Source organism: Hippopotamus amphibius, chromosome 9 (genome assembly GCF_030028045.1).
Source record: "Hippopotamus amphibius kiboko isolate mHipAmp2 chromosome 9, mHipAmp2.hap2, whole genome shotgun sequence".
NCBI classification, from domain to species: domain Eukaryota; kingdom Metazoa; phylum Chordata; class Mammalia; order Artiodactyla; family Hippopotamidae; genus Hippopotamus; species Hippopotamus amphibius.
This window is the reverse complement of record NC_080194.1, coordinates 124,709,478-124,734,986: the sequence shown is the minus strand read 5'-3', so window position 1 is coordinate 124,734,986 and position 25,509 is coordinate 124,709,478. Positions and strand designations below refer to the sequence as shown.

At 47.0% G+C, this 25,509-nt stretch overlaps 1 protein-coding gene and 1 non-coding gene across 4 annotated transcripts; both read right to left on the bottom strand.

The window, feature by feature from the left end:
* Positions 1–142: 142 nt before the first annotated feature.
* Positions 143–25,185, bottom strand: HMOX2 (heme oxygenase 2). 3 transcript variants are annotated; one of them, XM_057748282.1, is made up of 7 exons: positions 25,046–25,153; positions 11,103–11,792; positions 4,802–4,928; positions 2,826–2,943; positions 2,037–2,528; positions 981–1,107; positions 143–891 (listed from the first exon to the last, which is right to left on the bottom strand). In XM_057748282.1, exons 3-7 carry the CDS (start codon positions 4,885–4,887, stop codon positions 764–766), a joined length of 951 nt encoding a protein of 316 aa, XP_057604265.1. In that variant the 5' UTR covers positions 4,888–4,928; positions 11,103–11,792; positions 25,046–25,153; the 3' UTR covers positions 143–763. The 3 variants fall into 3 exon arrangements, with proteins under 3 accessions (XP_057604265.1, XP_057604264.1, XP_057604266.1); XM_057748281.1 differs by lacking the exon at positions 11,103–11,792 and having other exon boundaries at positions 25,046–25,185; XM_057748283.1 differs by lacking the exons at positions 11,103–11,792; positions 25,046–25,153 and adding an exon at positions 24,800–24,981.
* TRNAQ-UUG (transfer RNA glutamine (anticodon UUG)) lies at positions 7,693–7,765 on the bottom strand. The gene has a single exon. It is a non-coding gene; the product is annotated as a tRNA-Gln (tRNA).
* Positions 25,186–25,509: the final 324 nt, after the last annotated feature.

Below are 25,509 nucleotides of genomic sequence, written 5' to 3'. Positions count from 1 at the left end.
CAGGGTCTTTGTGAGGTGGTCACAGTGACTGTCCTGGAGAGGAGGGCTGCTGGAATGTGACCAGCAGTACTGGGAGCACACCAGGGGCTGCCAGGGGCCACTGAGAAGGATGACATCACACCAGGAAGGAGGGAGGCAGCTGTCTGAGTCCATTTTATTGAGTGCAGTAGCATTTTCACAGGTCAGAGGAGACAGGCCACGGGCACACATACCCCACTCAGGGTTTCTGCTTGAGAGGCATGAGGACTGGCTACCCAGGATGGAGTTCCCAGGGCCTCTGAGGGTGCGAGCCTGGTCCCCACCCCCAGGAGAGATCCTGCAGAAGAGCAGCCTCACCTGGGGAGGCCCCCCCACAGAGCTATGGGAGCCTGAACTTGATGGTTACTCCACTCCCAGCACGGGAAAGATACCCACCTAAATGCCAACACAACAAGGAAGAGCGGAGGGAACAAGCCTTGGGGTCAGAGGCATGGATGCCCTGGCAGCAGAGTTGGTTCCAGAGGCCCAGGTCGGCCTGCTGAGCTGTGCTGGCTGCTCCTGCTCCCATGGCCTGGGGGCTGCAGGGAGGATGGGCCTGCACCCAGTTCAGCATTTGGCCCGCAGATGGGATGCTGACAGGCAAAGGCTTAAGCGTCTGGCTTTTATTGGTTGCTTGTCTTCTCGAGCCCAGCATTAAAAAAAAGTCACCTGAGGTGGTAGTTTGGTCGTGGGTGGAGGCGGGCCAACGGTTGGGAGGAGGGCGCCAGTGTGGGTGGTGGGTCCTTCACATGTAGTACCAGGCCAAGAGGCCAGCAGCCAGGGCCACGCTGGCAGCCAGAATGAACTGGAGGCTGGGCTTGCTCAGTACAGCCAGAGCTGTTCGGAAGGGGCAGCTGCTGCCCTCCAGGGCACCTGCGCGGCAACACCAACAGGGCACATGGTGTCAGCAGGGGACAGGGACACGCCCACCCTGGGGGGAGCTCAGGACATGCAAGACCTACCTTTGTCTTGCTTAGCAGCGTAGTAGGGGCACTTCTGCACATCTCCTTTCCCATCGTGCACAGGGAGCCCATCCTCCAGGATCTCTTTGGCCAGCAAGGAGCCAGCCTGGTCCAGTTCATTGAATATCTGCAGGTGCAGAGGATCGACAGCCATCACTGGACTGTGTATACTCTGCTTTCAAAGAAAAATCTCTCTCCTCCACACACACAGGGAGCTGCAGCAGGCGAGGCTTGCTCAGGAGTGCAGAGCAGCAGCTCCCGTCAGTGGGGCGGCACCTCACCCGAGGTTGAGGTTGGGCTCTGGAAGGTATGGACGCTCCTGTGCTGCCCAGACTGACAGCCCACAACTGCAACTACCAAGGGACAGACAGGAGGAGAAAGCAAGAACGCTACCCCAAGACACCGTGTGAGCACCGGTACTTCAGTATTTCCAGCCACTGTGTATTTTTAGCAAGAAACAACAGAAAAAGAGGAATGTGGCAGAATGAGGCCCTAGCAGGGCTGACCTATCCTGAGTGGCCCTCAGAGGCCTGCTGAGATCAGACTAGAGGGCTGCCAGGCCTGTGGTAAGGTTGGTGCTTCACTACCTCCCACGGCAACTTTCCTGGTGCTGAGGGCTGGGCCTGGGCTCTGGACACAGAATCAGCCTCCTCAGACTTGGGCCCATCTAACAGCTACTTGTAAACTGTCATTCTCACTCTTCTTGGTTCTTTCCCTGAACTTAACAAGTAGGACTTTTCATAGCAACCCTTGCTTAAAAGGGGGAAATCCACTCCTCAAAACCAGAATCCTGGGGTGAAAGGGAGGGAGATGGCTTCCTCCTTCCCAACCTCCTCAATGTGCAGGGGCCTTGCCTTCCCAAAACTCAACACACAGGCTGTCTATCAGACAAGGCAGAGCCATGACTAGGTTCATGCCCTCTGGCCTGTTTGGTCCCTCGACTTTCTCTTGGGCAGGCTGCAGCTCCTCTGTCCTAGTGCACTGATGCCTGTTCGGGCAGCCCCAGGGCAGCTCCCCACGATCAGAGGCCCCTTCCTGCCCAACCCCTGGCAGTACCTGCATGTTGTACTCGAAGGCCTTGTTGGCCTCCTCCACAATCTTCTCTTTGGTCTTCAGGTTCAGGTCCAGGGCATTCATCCTGGCCCGGTAGAACTGCTTGAACTGCTGCGCATTGTCCACGTTCTCAAACAGGTAGAACTGGGTCCCTTCCCCTGTGCTTGGAAGTTTCAGGGCCCGCTGGGCCACCTTCTTCAGCACCTGGCCCCCTGAGAGATCCCCCATGTAGCGGGTGTAGGCATGGGCCACCAGCAGCTCTGGTTCATTCTGCCCCACATAGTGGATCCGCTCCACGTACTTTCGAGTGGCCTCGGAGCACTGCACCTGCTCCTCCCAGTCCTCGCCATAGAAATACTCCATGTCCTTGATCAGCGCTGCCTTCCGGTGCAGCTCCACGGGGAAGTACAAGGGGGCAAAGGCTGGGTGGTCCTTGTTCCGGTCCATCTCCTCCTCAAGTGCCGAGTACGTGAAGCACAGTGCAGTGGTGGCCAGCTGCCGAGGGCGATGGGGAGACCATGGGAAAGGGCCAGCGCCTGGGCCTTAGCCGGCAACTCCCAAGCCCACTGCCTACACTTCTGAGCAGCTGTAGACAAAGGCTCGAGTAGCACCCCCCTCCATTCCCTAAAGGCCTACTTTTATACAGTGAATTATTTCACATACTCAGGAAGCTTTTGTTTCTTAAAGGAATGACATGGTGACTTCTTTGGAACAAGGATCACTTCCTTTACGTCACTATGTTACGTCACCAAGGCCCCCAGCCCAACCCAGTCCACGATGTAGGGCACAAACCTTAAAAAGCTCCTTCCTGATATTGCCTTTCAAGAAGTTCTTGACAAACTGGGTGTTTTCTGCCCGGTCATGTGCTTCCTTGGTCCCTTCCTTCAGGAGCTCAGAGAGGTCCGCCATCCTATGGAGAGAGCATGCATGTGTGAATCAGCCCTTCCCAGATCCAGGCTGACCACTTGCTAAGCCAGACGCAGAGGCTGCTCAGAAACTTGATTCCAGCCTCCTACCAAGGAGCACAGGACAGGCAGACATGAGTCTGCTCCAAGGACTTGGGAGACATTCTGAATGGCTGTGACGTACTCCTCCACAGCGTCTGTGTTTCCCTGAACCACCCGAATAAATGATGCTTTGCTTCTGTGGCCACCAAGTGCCCGAAGAAACACACACCTCTAATCTTGCCACAGCGTGTGCTGGCTTCAGGGAACAGACAACCTTTGGGAACGCATCTCCCAGAATCCACACCACTGAGAAGCACTGACCTGCATCTCCTGGTGGCCCTGCCGCCTTCCTCCCGCCTTAGATCCACAGCCTCTTCGGGATTACACGTGGCTGGCCCAGGCGTAGGAGGATGCAAATGAGATCAAGGCTGGGGAGCTTAGAGCTAAGACGGAGGTTTGTGCTGCTTAACAAAATCACGTAGGATGGAGCGGTGCTGACCGATGCCAGCAGCCAGTACCAGACAAGGCAGAGGACACGCTGGGCGGGGGCTCATGTGCGTCCACACAACCATCTACTAGAGCGAGAAAAGCTCAGCCCCTCACAGCCCAGCCTCTGTGGCTTCCTTAAGAGACTGCTCGTATCACTCACGTGCTGACAATAGTTTATTATTAGCAATTATTTCAAGATATAAAAAAAGAACTTTGCCAGAACTCTACTCAATGCTCTGTGGTGACCTAAATGGGAAGGAAATCTAAAAATGAGTGGATATATGTATGTGTATAACTGATTCACTTTGCTGTACAGCAGAAACTAACACAGCATTGTAAAGCAACTATACTCCAGTTTAAAAAAAAAGAATGTGGTATACATATATGGAATGGAATATTACTTAGGCACAAAAAAAGAATGAAATAATGCCTTTTGCAGCAACATGGATGGACTTGGAGGGCTTTATGCTAAGTGAAATAAATCAGAGAAAGACAAGTACTGTATCATATCACTTACATGTGGAATCTAAAAACTACAACCAGTGAATATAACGAAAAAGAAACACACACAGAGAGAGAACGAGCTAGTGGTTACCAGTGGGGAGATGGGAGGGGGGAGGGGCAATATAGGGGTAGGGAATTAAAAGGTACAAACTACTATATATGAAATAAGCTACAAGGATATATTGTACAACACAGGGAATATAGCCAATATTCTGTAATAACTATAAATGGAGTATAAACTTTAAAAATTGTGAATCACTATACTATACACCTGTAACATTATACATCAACTATACTTCAATAAAAAATAAATACATTTTTAAAAAAAGAACTTTGCCAACAACAGGGCTACAAGGAGAGGCTAAGCACGAAGAAGAACAGGCCCACGAAACTTGAGGCTTCAAGTGAACTGGCCCTCCCTAGTAAGGAAAGCCCTGAAGTTAAGAGTTGCTCCCGCATTTGAAGAGGTGGGAGATACTGGAAAAGATGCCAGCTTTGCCTCTGATTATCCTTTCTCACCCCAGATGACAAGACACTTAAAATTTTAAGAAGAAAAAAGGACCAGGAATACCACCAATTCCACCATTTGGCACTCCCAGTAGTGTCCGTCCTGCCTCCCTGCATGAGATGACGGTGAGAAGGAGCAGGGAGAGCGCTGAGCAGCCCAGGGTGCCATACACCGTCTCTGCAGTTCCAGCCTGGTGTCCTGGGGACCACAGCAGCATGACCCTGACCACACCTGGTGCCTCCAGCACTTGAAGACAGGTGTGCTGGGCATGGCAGGCCCTGGGCCCACCTGACTCAACATGGCCAGCCCCCATCACTCACCTGGTGTGGTTTTCTTCTTCTGGGGCCCTAGAGCTCTTTTTCTCCGGCTCATCCACCCCCTCTGAGGTCTCCAGTTCTGCTGACATGGTTGCCAAGTGTGGTTCTTGCTGCTCTCACTCCTCTGGTCCTGCAGAGACATGAGCAGCAGGTGATGCAGCGCCCACGACAGTCACTTCCCCCAAATACCTGCTGGTTCTGCTCTCCCGGAGCAATATAACCAAGGAGTCACCCACGTGCCTCAGGAATATTTTTGTTAAAAATAAAGCTTTGCCGTTACTGGGACTATACCTGCATATGGACAAAATATGGACAGTGGTAACACCACTGTATTGATGCTGAACTTGCTGTTTTTTATAATTGCACTTTGGTTATTTAAGAGAATGCCCTTGTTTTAGGAAACACATACTGAGGTATTAAAAAGTAATGGGTCAGAAAGAGAAAGACAAATATTGTATGCTAACTCACATATACGGAATCTAAAAATGGTACTGATGAACTCAGTGACAAGAACAAGGACGCAGATACAGAGAATGGACTGGAGAACTCGAGGTTTGGGAGGGGGCAGGGGGTGAAGGGGAAGCTGAGACGAAGTGAGAGAGTAGCACAGACATATATATACTACCAACTGTAAAATAGATAGTCAGTGGGAAGTTGTATAACAAAGGGAGTCCAACTCGAGGATGGAAGATGCCTTAGAGGACTGGGATGGGAAGGGTGGGGGGGACTCGAGGTGGGGGGAGTCAAGGAAGGGAGGGAATACGGGGATATGTGTATAAAAACAGATGATTGAACCTGGTGTACCCCCCAAAAAATAAAAAAATAAAAAAATAAACAGATGATTGAACTTGGTGTACCCCCCAAAAAATAATAAATAAATAAAATAAAAAAAAAAAAAAGTAATGGGGCATACCACCTGCAACTTACTGTCAAATGGTTCAGAGACAGAGAGGAAGAGCATGAGTGCATACCTGTGTGTGTGTGTGTGCGCGCGCGTGTACATACACATACATGGAGTGGGGAGGACACACAAGTAAAGCATATGAGGCAAAATGCTGACTATGAATCTGGATAAAACATAAACATGGGTTCTATGTACTACTCTTACAACTTTTCTGTATTTTTGAAATTATAGCAAAATTAACAGTTACCTAAAACATAAATTAACAAAGAATACATCACTTTTTAAAAAAAAAAAGCTGTGGTGCAGCAGCTCTCAGTGTGGCAGCAAGCGCATGCAAGCTAGTCCAGCCTACCCATACAGGTGGGTGGCCTTGTGCAGAGAGCAGTGGAGTAGCACACGAACTAGAACATCAAGCCAGGCCGTTCAGAGCAGCTCTGCTTTAAAGCAGAGCCGCGTGAAAAGCCCCTGACAACCTGCATCAGCTACACTGAGTCCCATGCAAGCAGACTGTCCCCAGCCCACTCTAGACTCTGCTGGGCTGAAGAAAATAACACAAGTTAGCCAGCTGGTGCCTGCTGCCTGCTGCCACGGCTGAGCCTTCGTCAGCCAGGGAGATATGGTCCCAGAACACAAGCTCACCCTCCACCCTGGCAGTGCAAAGAGGTGGGAGCCCATCTAGGAACTTTCTAGATGAACAGCAGCACAGCTGCACCAACAACTAACAAAATAACACAAGACCAGGGCTACCAACACTGGGGCCAAATCAAACCAAGGAAAGAAGAGACCTTACCTTTCCACCTCAAGCAGCATCTATTTACTGAGCATTACTGAGCTCTAACCAGAAACAGGTGTCAAGGAGAACAAAGAAATATAAGAAATGGTCCTTGAAAGGTAGAAAGGTGTTTGAAAGGTATAAAGAATAAAAAACCACCTCTATCTCACCCCACAGATATAACCACTGTTAGTATGTTGCTACATATCTTTTCTGAGTTTTCTCTAGATAACATCTTCTTTGCTATCTCTGGGGCTATTATAAGCATGGTTTTGCTCAGCAGGATCTTTCTGAACCTTCTCCCACCTTTAGATTTAGCATTTACACAATGGGATTAATGATAGGAAGGATTAAGTGAGAACATGGAAGCACAGTGCCTGCCACGTGGTAAGTAGTCAGTGAATATTAGATATGATGGTTTGTACTTGTCCAAGAATGCTTAGAAAATAGCAGAAAGTGAAATAAGCTAGACAAAGCATGGTACCATTTCTACATGCAATCTTAAAAAAAAAAAGGTTCAATTCATAGAACACAGTGGATTGGGGGCTGCCTGGGAGTGGGGGCAAGGGGGAATGGTTGGTAAAAGGGTACAAATTTTCAGTTGTAATATGAATAAGGTCTGAGAAGCTAATGAATAACATGGTGACTACAGTTGATAATAGTGTATCGCATGACTGAAATTTGCTCAGAGAATAGATCTTAAGTGTTCTCGCTTAAAAAAAAGGTAAATATGAGAGGTGACAGATGTGTTAACTCAATTGTGGAGATCCTTTCACAATGCATGCATATACCAAATCATCATGTTGTACACTTCAAACAATTACAATCTTATTTGTCAATTATAACTCAATAAAGCTGAAAAAAATAAAAGAAACAGCAAAACAGAGAAAATGGGACCTTTTTTTGACTCCAAATCAGATATACTCTCCTCTATAAAAATGCTGTAGTGCAGACCGTCAACAGCAGACAGGATCTGGGGTGGGGGAGAGGAAGTGCCTCTAGATCATGGAGCAACATGAACAAAGCTAGAAACAGGACAACCCACAGAGAAGGTTAAAGGCTGCCCAGCTATGTGTCCTCTTTCTGAGGGGTCAAGGTAGACTGCCAACTGTGGAATAAGCCCCACATAGCCTTCCCTAGCTTGTCCATACTGATCCAATTTTACAGACTTCTTTTTCGGCTGCACCACATGGCTTGCAGGATCTTATAGGATCTTAGTTCCCCAACCAGGGCTCGAATCTGGGCCCTCAGCAATCAAAGTGCAGAGTCCTAACCACTGGACCACCAGGGAATTCCCCAGACTTTTAAGAAAGAACATCTGAGCTCCACTCCCTTAGGGACCCTGAGAGCCACAATTTGTCCCCAGCTGCTCGGCACTCAGACTGCAGAGAGGAGAGTGTGCAGGGATGGGAGTTCTGGGTTTCCCAGAGGAGGGAGGCTGCAGTAAAAGGCCCTAGAGGCTCTAGGCAGGTAAATGGCCACACTGAGGACATGCCCTAGGCACCTGAGGACTGCAGTCCCCATGCTGCCTGACAGGAAAAACTAAAATCAGGCCAAGACAAGAACAAATGCCCTCTGGTTGCCTAGGTTACCAACTGCAGTAACTTCAGTAAACTTCCTACACCTGATCCTCACGCTGCACAGCAGTGATTGTGTGAGTGATTACATCTGACCATTAACTGTTTTACTTGATGATAACTGCACACTCTGGGAGGTGCAGAACAACACGGCTTCTGCTAGGAGGTGCAGTCATTTGAGCAACAAGGGAAAGCTGGCTTCCACTGGTGCCCGCCTTGTCATGTTTTTCTCAGCAGCACTTTGTGCCAGTCTCCCCTCAGGCACACCCTCCACCCACCCCTCTTCAACCTGGTCCTACCCAATAGCCCCTAATTCCCTCCTCCCAGCTCCCAGGAGGCCTGACTCTGGCCTCAGGGGCAGGGCCACAGCTGTCTGCTTCCCTGCTGTAGTTTCCAGGGCCCCCAAAATAACAGGCTCTCCATAAACACTTGCTGAACAACAAATTCAAAGGAAAGAAGGTGGCAGGCAATAGCGTGATGCATACCACCAACAGCAGGCACCTGCGGCCAGCAAAGCACACTGTGTGGTCCACTACTTCAACAGATTCTAAACTCAAAACATGGTTTGAGGATTTTGCTTTGAAGGAAGGAAGGATACCAGATTATCCCATATCCTAGCAGCAAGAATACTGAGTCCTTAATGCAGGCTAAAAGCTCCATCTGCCAGGGAAGGGTAACATTCTCAGGAAGACTCAGTACATTCAACCCACACAGGCCGGGTGCCAGGAAGAGGGCCATATCCATTCCTGAGGCCTGGCCACTGTTCCTGAAGGGAGTGGCCTGGGATGCAGCATTCAGGAGCCACCCTGCTCATCAGAAACAGAATTCACTTCATTCTATGAAAAGCTATGTGGCCAAACTTGATCAGGTTGACTTCTACACTCAAATCCTTCTTCTTTGCAGGAACCACTGTAATCTCTAGAAAATCGGAGACCAAATCATAAATGTGGAACTTTCCAGACCTCCTCTTGTTATCAACAAGAAGCTGCCCCAAGCCCCTAACAAAAACAAAAAGATCCCAAAATATTCCACTGTGGGAAATACACTTCAAGAAGTATTAACAGTAATCTGTAACAAAATAACTAGCCATGCTATGACATTTGAAAAAAATCACACAGCCTAACAATACGGGGCAGGGCTACTCAACAGTAAACAATGGAATCCTGGCACCGCGGCAACAAGCTGATGGGCTGTACCCATGTATGAAAAAGTCTACATAAACGTATTTGTTTAAAAAAAAAGGCCCCCAAACACTGACAACAACTACGTATAACTAAGTATACTGATGGTGACAGGAAGGGAATTTGGAAAACTATAAATACTTGTTATTTGTTGGACTTTTTAGCCGACTGGCTCCTTCTTTTACATACAGTGGCTCAATTCTCTTGAAAAGAGGGAAGGAAAGGCAGGGAAGAAGAGGAAAGAGGGACAGAGAGAGGAATTGGGCCAAGCAAACCAGCTAAGACCCTGTACTGTACCAACTAGTCACTAGGAAGTTCTCTGGGCCCTTTACTTTGCTCTTACTAATTCCAGAAAGGTGGATCTGCCCTCTCTGTCTTCTACTTCCAGAAAACTGTGACCTTCTGTTTATAAAATCTACTTCCATGACTCCATAATTCCTGTACTCCTAGCTGTTCACCCAATTGCTACTGGTTTTTACTTCCACGCCTGATCTGAGAAAAGTGGCAACAACGCCCTGATCACCAATGCTGCCTCCTGTGGACCTGGCCCAGCAAATCTAGAACACTTATTTCAAAGCCTCTGCCCTAGTGAACAACAGGCTCAAGGCTCTAGGGCTTCTGAAAGAACAGACATGTTCAAAGATGTTAACTCCTCCTTCACAGAGACTCACATCAGCATATCTCAGGTCAGTCAGCCTGGGGCACGGCTGCCAGATGGAAACATAACCGCCACTCCTCCCCCACCTGGTGATCCCAGAAGGCACAGTGGAGACTTCATCCGTAACAATTCTTTTTTTCATTCCCGTTCTTTTTCTTTGCCCTGGAAAACCACAACTGAGGGAAGGGGGCAGGTTGCTGAGCTTAGCCAGCACTGGTGGGGGGGGCAGGGGGAGGAAAAGCAGGGCTACCAGCTCCCTGAAATGAGAACAGTTCTCCCGCCTGACTGGAATTGACAGTGACCAGCTGCCAGCTACCACAGCTTGTAGGATACCCACAACATGAGCTAGTGCTGTTTTCCCACATCCTCAGAGGAGGAAGCAGCCAGAGGGAAGGTGCACCGCTGCCGGCTCCCTGCCGAATGGCTTCCTGCTGGGCACCAGGAGTCCCTGCCTGCCTCCTAGAAGGAGTTCACTCCAGTTTAGAACTGGTGTCACATTTATAAGAGGTGATTATTCTTCGGCTTCCACAAGTGCCGTCGTCCTGTTTCCCCCCATTAAACTAGAAACATCCTACAAGACAGATCAAGATTCCCTCAGACTCTGAGTTTCTTAGAGTCCAACATCATGTTCCAAATGACAGAGCACTGCACCCTGGGGAGTCTCCAACCTGGGCTGTAACTGTTGCTGATGCATAAATGAAATACCTGACAAAACACCCCTAAATGAAGGGGGCGAGTGATGGGATGACAATAAAATACAGATTAAATTCTAAAGTACCAAGTAAAATAACAAAAATTTTAGTTGGGTATTATATCTCTGAATTAAATGGTATGAATCTAGTTTTATTTTTCTTCAGATCTGACTCCTTCCCTCCCTTCCTCCATCCTTCTCCCCGCCTCCACCCCTCTTTATGGTTTTCTCTAATGACCTGTTTATAATTCCCGTGCCTCTGAGCTGGCCAAGGCCATTCTCACCCCACAGGGCCCAGCTGGGTTGGCACCTTCGTTTAGGGGCCAGTGTTGTGTTTTTTCTGCTGCTCCCCCAGAGTTCCCTCCCGGGGCGCTAAGAGCCCAAGGTCTCCCCCGCAGCCCCTGCCCCCGTCTGTTCTCCTCACATCAGAGCTGGGCACTGACTCCCTGGCTGCTCTGACCACTCCACACGGGCCCAGTCCCACATCTCTTCCCCCCTTGTCCAGCAAGGCTGCTCCTCACCTGCGGGCCTGTGAGGGTGGGCACTCCATCAGGCTCTGGCTCCTTTTCTTAGCCAGTACTGCAGGTAATGAGGCCTCTGGTTTCTTCTGTCCTGCCTCTGGTTATTGGTGCAGCTTTCTTCCCACAGCTCATGGAGATATGTATGTGTTTTCCACTCTTCTGGCTGAACTAATGATCTCACCCCACCCACTTATACTGTGACATTCAGGAGAGTCATCATTAAAAACGATGCATCACCTCTCACAGAAACCATGTACAATATGTGTCCCATATATGTTTTCAGATGATAAACAGAATACAAGAGTCCAAGACACCCCCTTTCCTGGACTATAGGATTTGTTCCTTATCTACATCCTCTAAAGGCTTTTTACTTTTAAGTGAGGATACCTGTTTCTGTTGAGCAACCCCATAATCAGGCCAAGTCAATTCTTAATGGTGTCACACACTCCTATCAGGAAGGTCTCAGCAGGTATAAAGAAATGGGTTGTTTACCCATCACACAAGTTCTTTTCTAAATACTTGTCTACACAAAAAGAGTAAATTCTAACATCCTACTTATAACCCTACATATGATCTGGGGAACAAACAATGCTAGGGCTACTGTGGAGGGAGCAGGAGGGAGGAAGCCAGGGGCAGGAAGGTGCATCTCTTCAGAGCCTCCAAATCTCCCCAGCTCTCTCCATTTTTCACCTGTAAAACAGAATGAATACCCGCCCAGCAATCAATAAAAGACTATTACTAGGATCAAATAAGATAATGATCATGAAACCACTTTATAACAAATGTTAATGTTACAAAAGGAACTGAGAATAAACTCAGAACTGTTAACTAGTTGGTCTACCCTAGGAGACACTCCTGGTGAGCTTTTTTCAGACCTTGCTAGGACAATAGGAAACTCTTAACAAGGGGACGAAGCCACTCCCAGCTGCAACATGGAAATAAACTTGGTCTCCTTAGCACTGTTTAAAACTCAGTATTTATAAGGGTAAAGCCCGCACCAAGGGCCAGTGTTGCCTCCCATCTGGCAGATGGATGTGAAGAGGAGGTGCAACCTGTTTTCTGTAGCAAATAGCCACTTGACTATCTCTGCGCTGCTCCCAGACCTCAGGGAGAGCAACTGATAAGATGCCTCCCAAAACCCTGAGGAAACCACATCATCTAGGTCAAAACCTTCTGAGTTTGTAGAATAAATGACTTGAGGTCTCTGAACTCTGGGGCTGCCACACCTCAGGAAATCTTACACACAAGCTTCACCCCTTTCATTTTGATCACTGGGTGAATTCAATCCCACAGTTCATTGAATGGATGACTATTAACCTCTTGACAAAGAGCAAGTTCAGACAAGGAATCCTGGAAAAGTGGGGAGTCCAGGGACACAAAGCGCTTGCGTCAGATTTAATCAACATGCGCCTGCACATTTGGGCAACAAGCAACCAGAAAGCAACTAAGGACACTAGCCTCTTAGTAACTCAAAAACTGGAGTGATTCAGGAAGTCCAAGACTTCTCTCGCAGGCTTTTTTTCACCGGGGAGGGGTGGGCTCCTCTCTAGCACGTTCAAATACAGCTGAGCAAGAATTCAAAACAGACACTGAGATGAAACCTGAAACACTGAAAAGAGCGGAGAAGAGGCCAGAAGTCTACCATTGCTGGCACCAGAGGTGCCACTTCCTACTACAAATGAAATAAATACAAGACCTGCCCTGTTCCCTGAGTGCCACTGGCTCTCAAGGCTGAGAAGACACAACTCTTCAGTCCCATGAGAAGCACCTGGAAAGGTGGGGGCTGAAGTCCTGACTGAATTCTAAATTGGTTAGGCTGGGATTTGATAAGAACAAAGCCTAGGCACCAGACATCCACAGGGCTGGTTGTAACAGTGTAAATGCTGAGACTGTGGGTCACCCTTAGGTACTATCCAGCAAAAATCACTCCAACTTTGGAACAATCTTGAAAGCACCTGTCCTGAGGATTAAGTGGTCAGCCACATTTCCTTTCATTCAGGTGCAACAACTGTCACCTGTGACTTCGGCTTCTCTCATAAATGATGACTACAAACAGCACTGGGGAGTGGAGGGAGAGAGTGGGTGATTAGGATGCTTCCGCTGAATTTCCATTTTGGAAAACCTATAAGTTCTGTGGGCTCCCAGGTGATTTCCTCTCTATAGACAGGATCAACAGAACCTAAGCAGCATACTTGCAGGGACCAGAGGCCCTCAAGTTCACCGAAGAGAGGGTGGTGCAGAGGAACAGCACCAGACTAAAGTGTAACAGATGTGAACACGTCAGACTAAGTCACTTTCGAGCAGAATCCCACGACTATGAAGGAATTAAGGTCAAGAGAATTAAGTAACATGGCCAAGGTCACTCAGAGTTAACAGTCGATTTGGGACCAAATCTGAATCCTTCTGAATGCAAGGTGAGTCCTCCTGTGTCCCCAGCTAACTCTAAGTGGTTCATGAACATGAAATTAGTATGGTGCCACAACAGACTAGCAATGTGGAAACTGAGGTTATATTACACCGTATTTATGCTTACAGTGGAGGTGTTTGCTAAACCACTGAGTGCCATTTGTTTTTTTCATATGAAAAATGAGCTCAAGCCTATGATTTCTGAGAAGTAAATGCTCAGGTACCCATATGAAGATTCAGAAGCTGCTGCTGCCCATCCCCACAACACGCACCTTGGCTCGCTCAGATTACAAGGCAACCTGAGAAGGTTGTACCCTGGCAAGCCCTGCTTTTGTTTACTAACACGGCAGGCCAAGGCTGCAGATGACTGATCCCAAGGGGGAAGATGGCGCTGCACATGCACCACCACCACCACCACTCAGTGCCTGGAGGGAAGCAAAATATCAGATCTGCCAGGTCTTGATGGACGATGAAGTCAGAGGCTCTGGGGCATCCGGACACCAAGAGGAGGTCATTATAGAGTCTGCACATTTCTATAGTACCTATTACCATAGTAACTACAGAGAAATAGAAGATCTGGTTTTAAGAATCTGAAAGCATGTCCTCTATGTGTTCAGTGTCTAAGATCTATTCAGTCCTATCTTTCTGTCTACTGAAAATATATTCTGCCTTGGAAACAGCAGTGTGATGGACAGGAAGTATATCAACATAAACTTCTTACAAGATTAGCAACTCCATAGGCTAAGGCATCAGTCAATCTAATGAAGTGGCTCCTCTGTCTCACTTTGGACCTGTTTGGGATCTTAACATGTTTCCACAGGCCTACAGAGTTAGGTATTATTCTCAGGCTTTTATATGACTGCCTAGACGCAGGCTGGTGTGGGGGGAGGGGGGCGGCGCGTGGGGGCAGAGGGAAAGAAGCCCTGACCAAGAGCCGGTAACTCCAAGAGGCTGGCCCTGTCCTCATAGGCTTGTGTCTATGGTGGCAGAGACCAGCAGCAACAGCTACTGGACTTTCTTAGAGTAAGAGGCTCGGCTTCCTTAGCGTTCCCAGCAGGCCCTGCCTCCACTGGAGGAGCGGTCAGCAGGCAGCCTGCTGCCACTCTACTCTCTAGTTCCTTGTATTAACAAAAGAGGCAACAGCTCCTAGGAATGAGGGTGCGCAACTGTTTTCCTCCCTCAGTATATCTGGCCTTTTTGTATATGGATGAAAATGTCCCCTAGGAGTAGCCAGGAGCTAGAAGGTAGAAAAAAATATACTGTAGGTGATGTGAAATTATCAGCAATTAATTTTAACAGCAGCCCTCTCTTCCACTCTAAAAAGTCTCTCAGAATGAAAGTTGAATTACAGGGATAATCTTTAACTCAATAAAACTTTTTTTTTTGAAGACAAAATATTCAAATTTCACTGTTAGTAACAATTTACTCACAATACCCTTCAAAACCATACTTGAAAGGCAGAAAAATCAAGGTGACACAGTGATTACTTAGCAAAATGCCCTTAAACTCTCTTTCTAGATACTCTGGCTCTTCACTGAGGCCTTCTAGGATCCAAGGTAAGAGGTAACAGATTATCACACATTACTCTGCCTAGTAATTCCACAGCCATGCGCTTTAGTTTCCTCACCAGGACGGAATGTCCAGGACACAGCCTCCCAATGCAGCAGTCGCTGGCAGTAACTCAGCTTCTCTATAAATGTGACTACTAATTTAGATACAAATATCAGTATTTGTATTTCAGGACACATCCTATGACATGGAGACCAAATCCCTCCATCTCGAAGTTTCTGGAAAATGGGTTCAACAAGTCTAGAAGCAGCCATACACACAAAGTCCTATCTGCACAGCACAATGCTAATTGACAGGACACGAAAGGGACTGCGGCAGTGACTGAACTGCATGATGATCTCTAGAGCCGGCCTATAGTAGGCGCCCAACAAATCTGACCTGAGCTGAGCCCAGCCAAGAGAGAATCCGCAGCCACACCCAGGCCGAGAGGCAGTGTAGGGATGTGGTCAAGACACAGGCTCTAGTCAGGCACGACAGGGAGCAAACTCTGGTTCTGCTGCACACCTGCTGGGTGGCCTTGGACCAGCTACTTCTCAGAGCCTCAGTTTCTTCACCTGTAAGGATAGTAATAACAACTCTGCAAGGCAGGTATGAAAATTAAATGAGATAATTTACTTATAAAACTGCCACATTGTATGATGCTGATTAATAAACTAAAGAAAGTGTCACTTAAAGTTAACAAATGTTCCTGTATACGTTTAGTCAAGAAATGGAAAAACCCCTTTCCCTATGAAAGGCCCTACAGGTAGCATCAAATCTATACTGGGGTCCCAGACTGAGCTGAATGCTCACTATGAAGAACCTCTGTTTTCATTCTGATAACATTAGATACCAAGAAAGGAACAGAAAAACCTTGGAATTTCTAGCAAAATAAATCTTGCAAAGGACCTAAAGGAAGATGATCACCAGAGTTCAAATTCTTTTAAGGAGGCTCTGAACATGAGTTAGGTGAAGGCCCCCTCCATGCCACAGAGAGTCAGGACCGGGGACGGGACGTTATTGTTTTGTTTCTTTAGAGCAGTTCATTGCTATAAATAAAGGCTTAGGTAAATGAAAATTTTACGTGATACTTGATAACTCCGATTTGCATTAGGCCTACTGACAATCAATCCCTAACCCAGTGGTTCTCAGATGGGGGCCATTTTATCCCTCAAGGGACATTTGGCCATGCCTGGAGACATGTTTGGTAGTCACAACTGGAGGGTGGGCTGTGTTACTGGCATCTAGTGGATCTGAGGCCAGGGATGGTACTCAACATCCCACAGAAAGCACAAGTGTGCATGCATGCACGCGCGCGCGCACACACACACACACACACTCTACCACCACCACCAATTATCCAGCCCAAAATGTCAACAGCACCAAGGTTGAGAAACTGCTCAATCTACTCAAACCTCTCATTCCTTCATCAGTTTACAGAAACAAGAAGAGGTTTGTTTATGCACTAAGGCTTCACACCATCCGTCACACCTTCATCAAATATCCTTTACAGAGATTTCTGGGGGAACTGGGGCAACTTGGCACTGTCCACAGACGACAATGAAAAAGGTCACACTTCCTTCCCAGGAATAGGACTGATCTGTATTTAGATCACTAGGAGGCAAAACCTTTAAAGCAAGCTTAGTAACAAAGCCAGGCAGAGGTGAAGCCCCTGACAGAAATGTGCTCACTGACTTCTTGGAGGAATAGAACACTAAAAAACTGGGAGAAAATCTAATTATCGTTTATCAGTCTGGTGTCTGGCTGAGAAGTAGGCTAAGAATGAGGAGAACTAAGCTCTAATATCAGGTCTGCACTAGCTAGCTGTATTACACGACTGCCCTGGAACTCCAACATTCTCATTTATAAAATAAGAGGCACTTCTCAGAAAGCTGCAGGGAGGATGGCATTTAACAGGAGGCAGAGCAGGAAAAACTGTGGGCTTCCCCCACCCATTTCAGACAGAACAGCTCCCCTATTCCTCCAAAAATGGAGTTGTGCTGCTTCCAAAAATAAGGTCTAGATAACAGTGAGCTGGATGATCCTGGAGCCTGGATGTCACATTAAGAGCTACCTAAGCAAGCCCTTTATGATCTATTATACCACTTGTATCCCTTTACAGTATTTATTTGTATACATGTCTTTTTTTTTTCAGATTATGGCTCACTTATCTTTGTCTCCTACTGCCCAACATAGGGTACCTACCTAAATAGGGTTTACTGGGTGAATGGATGATTTCCAGAATGTGAGGTATTCTCAAAATTAAGGAACTCTCAAGGAACAGATGACAAAGAGAACACTTAAAAGTGAATCCCAGAAATAAGAAAAATGGCTGGCTAGTGAGTAAGCATCTCTGAGCAGCATTTTTACTGAAGAAATTTCTACTGGTTGCGGGGGGGGGGGGGGTGACGTGGGCCTTGTAGGGGGACCAAGCTCAAATAGCTCACTGAAAGAGAAATGTCACATTGCACTGGTTTTTAAACTGGCTTCCTGACATTCCACAGATACAGCTATTGAGTACACACCTCTTATATTTTAAAGAGTTGAAAGCCTGTTTAAGGGCAGAACAGTGCCTTACCCTTTTTTATTTTTTAAAGAAATGGATAGACGGGACTTTCCTGGTGGTCCAGTGGTTAAGACTCCGTGCTTCCACTGCAGGGGATATAGGTTTGATCCCTGGTTAGGGAACTAAGATCATGCATGCTGCCGGCACAGGGAAAGAGGGAAGGAAGGGAGGGAAGGAGGGAGGGAGGGAGGGAAGGAGGAAGGGATAGGCAAAACTTTAACAGTGCAGGTAATGAATGCTTGCCAGCACTCCTCCACCCCAGGCATGCACAAAGCACCAAACCTTCCTGCTGGCCACCTCTGTGAAAACCCTTTATTCCCCCAGTTGGCTTTAGAGAAGGGATTTCACAGCAGTAGCCTCTTCATGTTTGTTACTCTAGGGAAGAGTTAACCTTCTGTTAACAAGCCCACATCCTGCCTTTAAGCACATTTCAGAGGAATACACCAAGGCATTAGGTAATCATTGCTGCAAGGGGGGGAAAGCAGAATGCTACAGTGATCTCAATTTACCAAAAAGAAAATAAAAAAACAAACAGCAGTTTGCCACTGTAAAACTGAATAACTTCCTGTTCCATGAGACAGCCCGCACAAAATACATACATCAAAGATGCATGAAGTGGGTGTCTGTAATTCCCAACAGGTCTCCAGAACTGGTCAAACATCACTGTCACCACTAATCATCATCGAAAAGAAATAGCCCAGAACATATTCCACTAAGGACCTGATTAGGCAATAGTGAATGAATAACTAGCGAGGGGGAAAGGTAGACAAGATGGGGAGGGAAAATGTCAAGAACGGCAGAGAATCACGTGCTCTAGGACTTTGAGAGGTATGCTCACCCATTTCCCCAAACCAAACCCTACACAGAAGGCCAATACATGAAGCAAGTACAGGGGAGCATCCGCAATTAAAGCAGTGGGGGGCAAGACAGCATTCAGGAGTTCAGCTCCTCCAGCGTCCTCAGGAACCCTGAGCTCGGCCTACTTTGCAGGCTGTGGTCTGGGGCAGCTAGGGCACTCACTCTAAAATAGACGGTTTCCATTTCCCACGGCGCGTGCTAAGTGACAGCAGCTCTAGGACAGTCCTTTAGGTCTGTATGTCCAAACAGCAAGCTGGTCCTGGATTAGCCACTGTTCCCAGACATGCCCAGAGTTCCCTCCACTATTTCATACTTTGTTTCCAACAGTCCAGTAGTTTCTGAAAAATGTCCTGACCTTCCAAAAAGTATGTGACTTGTGTCAACTCGTGCCATCCCCAACACTCCTACTTGGCTCTAGCTCTGTATCATGGACAGGTAAACACTCTAATCAGCTGCAGTTGACTGTAAGGTCCCTGAGGGCAGACCTGCAGCCTCACCCATACCAGTTGCTAAGGGCACTTTAGCTACCCCACTCTTGGGAACCAGATTAGACCACTGTGTACATGGGAACATGCTGTCCTTTGCATGAACACTCGTGTACGTCCCATGACACCTGGTGTTCAGTAGAAGGATGCTTGTTTACATAGGAATCCTAGAGTTTCTGTCTCTAATCTTCCACCGAAATACCTCCTCATCTGAAGATACAGATTCAGAGATGTGCACTTCTGAAGATGGGTAGCAAGGGTGTATTATAAAGAATATAATAATCATTAGCCTTTTGAGGTTGCAAATCCCTTTGAGAATCAGACGAAGGCTTCAAACTCTCTCTCCAGGACAATCACATATTTAAAAAATGTTGCCTGTGCCATTCCAGAGCAACCACAGGCCCCTAAAGTTCACCTGTGGACCCGGAATTCAGGTTAAGTCCCTATTCTAGACGTGTCACTTTATGAGAGACATTCTTTTTGTGGGTAATATGTTTTCAGTAAAACCCCTTAATGCCTATTCATTAAGTGGGGTTTCCCCTCCTTCCTTCTTTTCTCTTCCTACTCTTTTACCTAATCCAGTGGGTTCAGTTCAAATTATCATCTTTTCCATTTCTCAGCTCTTCACTTTCCTGACCTCCCAGAATACTGAATGTCAAAAAACAACAATCATAAACCTTACAAAGCGAACTTACTGTTTTGCACTTCCTCAAGGTGACTGCCAACTCCTGGTGAACAAGGACTGCTAGCTTTGCTGTTGTTTTTGTGCACTCCCTCGGTGCCAACAGTATGCACACCATAGAGGCAATACATGGTGCCAAATGGGCACACAGATAGCACTGCTTCTTTATAGGCATTAGCACTTGAATGTGTTGACTTTAAAATCTGGGCATATGTCCCAGAAAAGCCACATGCAAAGGGAAGAAAGCATAACCTAGAGCAGCCAGTCACCCCACTTTGTTCCTTTTGGGTCTACCAGTAAGACTTTTTGCAAATACAAAAAGCGTTACAAAGCAAGACAAACATAACATTGAGCACAGACACTTAGAAATTTTGCTGAGGCTGACAAAAACCCAAGTGTGGTAGAGGAATACAGTATTTAAAAGTTATTTTCTAATTAGTGGGATACCTGCTATTACTAAATAAAGAGAAGGTCTGACTCTCCCCTTGTCTTCCTGTAGAAAATCAAGGGAGTAAAGGTTTAATGCCACTTCACTAGTCTGCTTTTCTCATCTGCTACCTAGCCCCACCCATCCCGCCCAACCCACACTCAGTTTTGCTCACCAATTCTTCCCCTTCATCTACCTGCCCTCCTCCAAACTGCCTTGGAAATAGTTCCAGGTGACAACAATTCCTCTGCAGCAGCTCCCAGCAGTCTTGCCAGAGAGAAAAGCAGAGCCAGTACTAAGAAAGGCATGTGACATGCCATGTTACCATCAACAAACACTTACAATGCTCATGGGCTCTACAACTTACAAAGAGGCCTAAGATGCTGTTCAGGACTTCAAGCAGCTTTCAATTGAGAGAGAGAGAGAGAAAAAGAGAAACATCATAACAGGTATATTATAGTATAAATGGTAATTGTGCAGTACAGACAACAGTGCTAAAGATGGAGCCTTCTGTTCCAGATTTTCCAGGAGAGTTCTGACTCCAATATCCTGTGTCACCAACTCCTTCAGTACATCTGTATACTCAGACTACGGGTCTCAGTGCTTGGCAAAATAAACATGATCACCCCAGTGGCTGAGCAGCAGGCCAGCCAACCAGATTAGCTAAAAGCATGATGGCAGATCATTTTAATCATGCTAGCACCTTCCCACAGCCCTCAGGTAATTGTGGGACTGAATATAATACAAGAGAGTGAAACTTGAGGCTTCCAAACTGAGAGAGCTCAGTGGGAGAAAGGCAGGAAGCAGGGAGCATTTAGAAAAAGGCAGGCTGGCGGGGTACTAGACACCTGTCTCTTCATGTCATTCTTCCCCAAAGCCCTTTTAAAGTTACTGAGAACTATGACAATAATCAGGCTTATGATACTCCGAAAGGAAACAAATCTATTCGTGTGACAAACATTAATTTTTCCCCTAAGTAGAGAGAAGAGAATATCCACTTGCTGGGCCTCTAGCAGAAAAGCTGACAGCAGTCACTGTGTGCAGCAACCCACCCTTTCTGTCCTCTCTGCTCTCTTTCCTCACGTATCCTGTCGCTTTCTTCTCTGCCTTCCTGCCAGTCTACTCCCTCTTCCTTCCAGTCTGTGCTTTAGACAAGGAGGCCCCAAACAAAGTTAAAAACACAGGTTCCCAGGCCCAAACCCAAACTCTGTTAAAGAGAAAGGTTTGGAAACCCCTGTCTTAGATTGAAAAGCAGCATTCAAGGCACCCAAGACTTGAAGGTTCATCAAGTATTAACCTCATTTTTCAGACACAGAAACTGCAGCTCAAGGGGTTTAAGTGTTTTTCTCATGATCAAAAGTATACCACAGCTTCCTTTTGGAGGAGAAACAACCATTTATTTTTCACTCTTTCTAGTATAAATTAATATGTATGTATTTGGATACATACACACATGTAAAACAACATTGTCTAGTGTTGAATAGCTGTTTGTGAGTGAAAATAATGGTTACAAATTGATTAATCAGCTCAATTTTGCAGTATTTAACAATCCAATCATTTTGAAGTGCAAACAAAAAGTCAGTGTATCTGTAGAAGACTTTCACAGAGAGATACTTAAGCATATATTTGAAAACAAAACAAAACAAAAAAAAAAAACCCCTCAACATCACACCACTGAAAGGCAAGAAGACACACATTCTGATGCAATTCCTACTCCATAAGCAGACTAAACAGCCCTTGGATTACTATTAAAATATTTGCTTAAAAGAAATATATCACATAGGGAAATGCATGTTTGCTAAAAGCCTTTTAAAATTACATCAAAGCTACATTCAAACCTGCTCACTGAGAAAAGCCTCATGAATTTAACTGCTGTTTTGAAATGCCTGGTTAAGGTTCAAAACATTAGCCTGTAAGGTCTAACTATAGATGTGGTTGATATGACGACCCAGAGAGAGTTCCTGGCTCCACTGCAGTCAGCCATGATCGCAATTTAGATGCAGTCCTCTGATGGGCTGACTGTAAATGTATTCCCTTTACAATAGCTATGCACCTCTAAATTATCTATAGTGAACTCCAAAACCATTGTTATTTTTAAATGGAAAGACACTGGTCATACAGAAAGGACTTACGAATACATGTAATTGCATATCCTGTAAACATATATAACACTGCTAGACCAGACCATCAGTTATGGGCTGCTCTATTTCAGTGCTGTGTGTCAAATTTATTAGAAATTTGAAAAGAATTTAAAGCCAGCTGCCTTCATCAGCTGGCTTTATAATATGTCATATAAGGGGAGACATCTTATGGTAAATAAATGAAGTCAACGGGGAAAAGTAAACCATGGAGTGAACAATATCACAGAGCACCTGAGTGGTCACCAGAAGTGAAATATCTTCCATATAAAAAAACAGGACGACCCCAGTATAAGCATTTATATTATTAACTGTTCCAATTACAGATATGCCCCCCTCTTCCACTCTCTCTCATTGCTGGCAAGAATTACTCGGTAATGGCACTGCTTCTCAGCAGGGCAAAAATATCCTGAGAGGTTATTCAGATTACAACAAAAGGCAGAGCTTTCATCCTATACTTTTACACAAACAAACCTAACAGATATAATAAATTAAGTTAAAAAGCAAACAACCTTCATTGTGTTCAACACAAAAGGAGATGTGATCCAGATCCCTTAATTCTCCCATTAACTACTATCAGAAAAAGAGATTTCATTAAATGTCTATTTATAACTTTTTAGTTAACTATGGTCAATAATAATACAAGGAGGTAGGGCTTCCTAGGTGGCGCAGAGGTTAAGAATCTGTCTGCCAATGTAGAGGACACAAATTCAATCCCTGCTCCAGGAAGATCCCGCATGCCACGGAGCAACTAAGTTCCTGCGCAGAAAAAAAAAAAAAAATTCAAGGAGGTAATGTACTGCTCAAATTTTTCATCTTTCTCTCCAAGGAGTTACAAGCTAAATTCTAAATTTTACACTGAAATATACAATTCCAATTTTCAAAAATATCTTTCTCCTACAGAAGTGATATTTCAGTTTTTGGCACAAACCTGATACAGAGCCCAGCTGTCCTATGAAGAGTCAGCTTTTAAAAAGAAATCAGAAAATCAAGGTAGCCCAAAGGCCCCAGCTGTTTTGCTTTTCGACAGACACAAGGAACGGTAAGCCAAAGGCAACGAATACTTTACTTTCTGTAATTGATCTTCTCCTTGGCACTGTCATTTAGTAGCTCATACTCCTGACTCTGGTGACTCACAGCATATCATCTTATTGGCCCAGGCAAAGGACAAAAAGGAAATCAAGTCAGACAATGGGGGAATCACAGATTTTTCCTCTTCACATCTCTTGTCCGATGAGGTCACTCTATGAGTGTGTTTCCAAGGTCCCTTGAATTCCCATACCCCCACCAGTGTTTTGGCTTAGGTACTGTATTTGAAAACTTTTCCCAATCTCACCAAGTAAACTTGGAAATGCCTAAATGAACTGTGAGCTCCTGGTAAGCTTGTGATGTTTTGTCTTGTGATATTTTTTGGGAAAAAAACTAATGAATAAAGCACAGATTTATGGAACTTCCCTGGTGGTGCAATGGTTAAGACTCAGCACTCCCAATGCAGGAGGCCCGGGTTCCAGCCCTGGTCAGGGAACTAGATCCCACATGCATGTCACAACTAAGGAACCCACCTGCCGAAACTAAGACCCAGCACAACCAAATAAATAAAGCACAATTTACTCATTTATATTCTTATCCCCCTCCTTGCAAAAGAAAAACTAAAAACTTTAACATGGCTGTTAAAATTTTAATCAAAACACCCTGATTAATGCCTAACAGAAATTCAAATACATAAAACCAGTAAGCTCCTGTTTCCTACTACTTGGGAGGGCAGTTTAGGGGGAGGATGAAGACTGTCTAGTTTAAATAACATAATCCACTTCCAATCTCCACGGCTCTGTTTAGGAGAAAGCTCACGGGATCTGGGAGCAGATGACCAGGTACAAGACCACCTGTGCCATCTTGATTGTGGGATGCAGATTAAGTCTGTTAACTCGAGATTCATCATTAACCCCATTTCACCTGTGGAAAAACTATCACCTCACAGGGTTTTGTTAGGGGCTGAGAGTGAGAGGGTTTCCTGAAGTGTGGAGCACTATAGGATGTTTGTCTTTTTTCAATCATGCTCCGCCTTGCGTGGTTCACAGAGCCACGAATACAACACGATAAGGATGAACAGCCACAGCAACCGGTTCATCAGAAGTCATTTAAGTGGCATGACACAGACAGGCCCTGTGCAAAGACTGTGTAAGGTAGTCCTGGCAGCTTTTACGGGGCAATTAACACACCTAGGGCACTGCGCTGATGAGATAACAGACTCCCTGCCAGACCAACCAGCTGCCCGTGACGTTGGTCCCTAGCAATCTGGTGGTCGCGGGTCACTGGGGAAGTCACGACAGTGACTCAAAGCGACCTGTGGACCGAGGTGAGTCAAGCGGAAGAAGGGCAGAGCCCCGGCCCACGCCAACAGCCTGGGCACGGCTCTCCGACGCTGGGCCACGTCCGGGTCCTCGCCGGCCCCAGGTAGACGGACGTGCGGGCTGGGCTGCCAGAGGCTGCAGGCCCTACGGGAACAAGTCCGCCCGCAGCGACCAGGGGGTCACCTTCCCCGGGGCACAAGTGACGCCGGCAGGGGGTGGGCCCCAAGGAGACCTACGCGAATCCGCGGCTCAGGCCTCCCCGGGCCTCTGAAACGCCGTCTGGGAAGCGGGGTCCTCTCGCCCGGCCTCAGCCCCGCTCGCCCGGCTCGCCCCATGCGGGCCGCCCCGGCCCGCCGGGGCTCCCTCAGGCGGGCGCCGGGGCGCAGTGAGCCATGGCTGGCCGAGCCCAGCTCCCGAAGGCCCGGGCGGGCCAGGCCAGCGGAGGAGGCCCGAGGGAGGTCCGGCAGGGCGCGGACACTCACCGGTCGCAGGACAGCTCCGCCGTCCGTCAGCACCGCGGCCGCGCGCCAGTCAGCGACTCGCTCAGGCACCGCGACCGCCGCAGCCCAGCGGCCGGCCCGACGTGCGCACGCAGCGGGGGCGGAGCCCGGGGGACACGCCCCTGCGGCGGGCACGTGGCTACTCTCCGCGCGAGCAGGTCCGCTGCGGAAGTGAGGGTGCTTGCGAGTGAACGTTCTGTTTCATAACAGCGGATGTTTATGAGCACGCCTCCGAGCTTCGCGCTTTTCTTGTCCTTTGTCACCACCGCTTCGGGCTCGTCTCGCCCTGGGCTCCAGCTGTCCCTTCTGTTTCAGCCACACTGGTTTCCCGTCATTTCCCTAATCAAGTGACTGGCTGCAGATTAAAAGACTGATACTGTCCGGCATTGGCAAAGGTGTGGGGAATGATTGGTATTTGCGGGAGATATTGGGAAAGTAGGGATAGT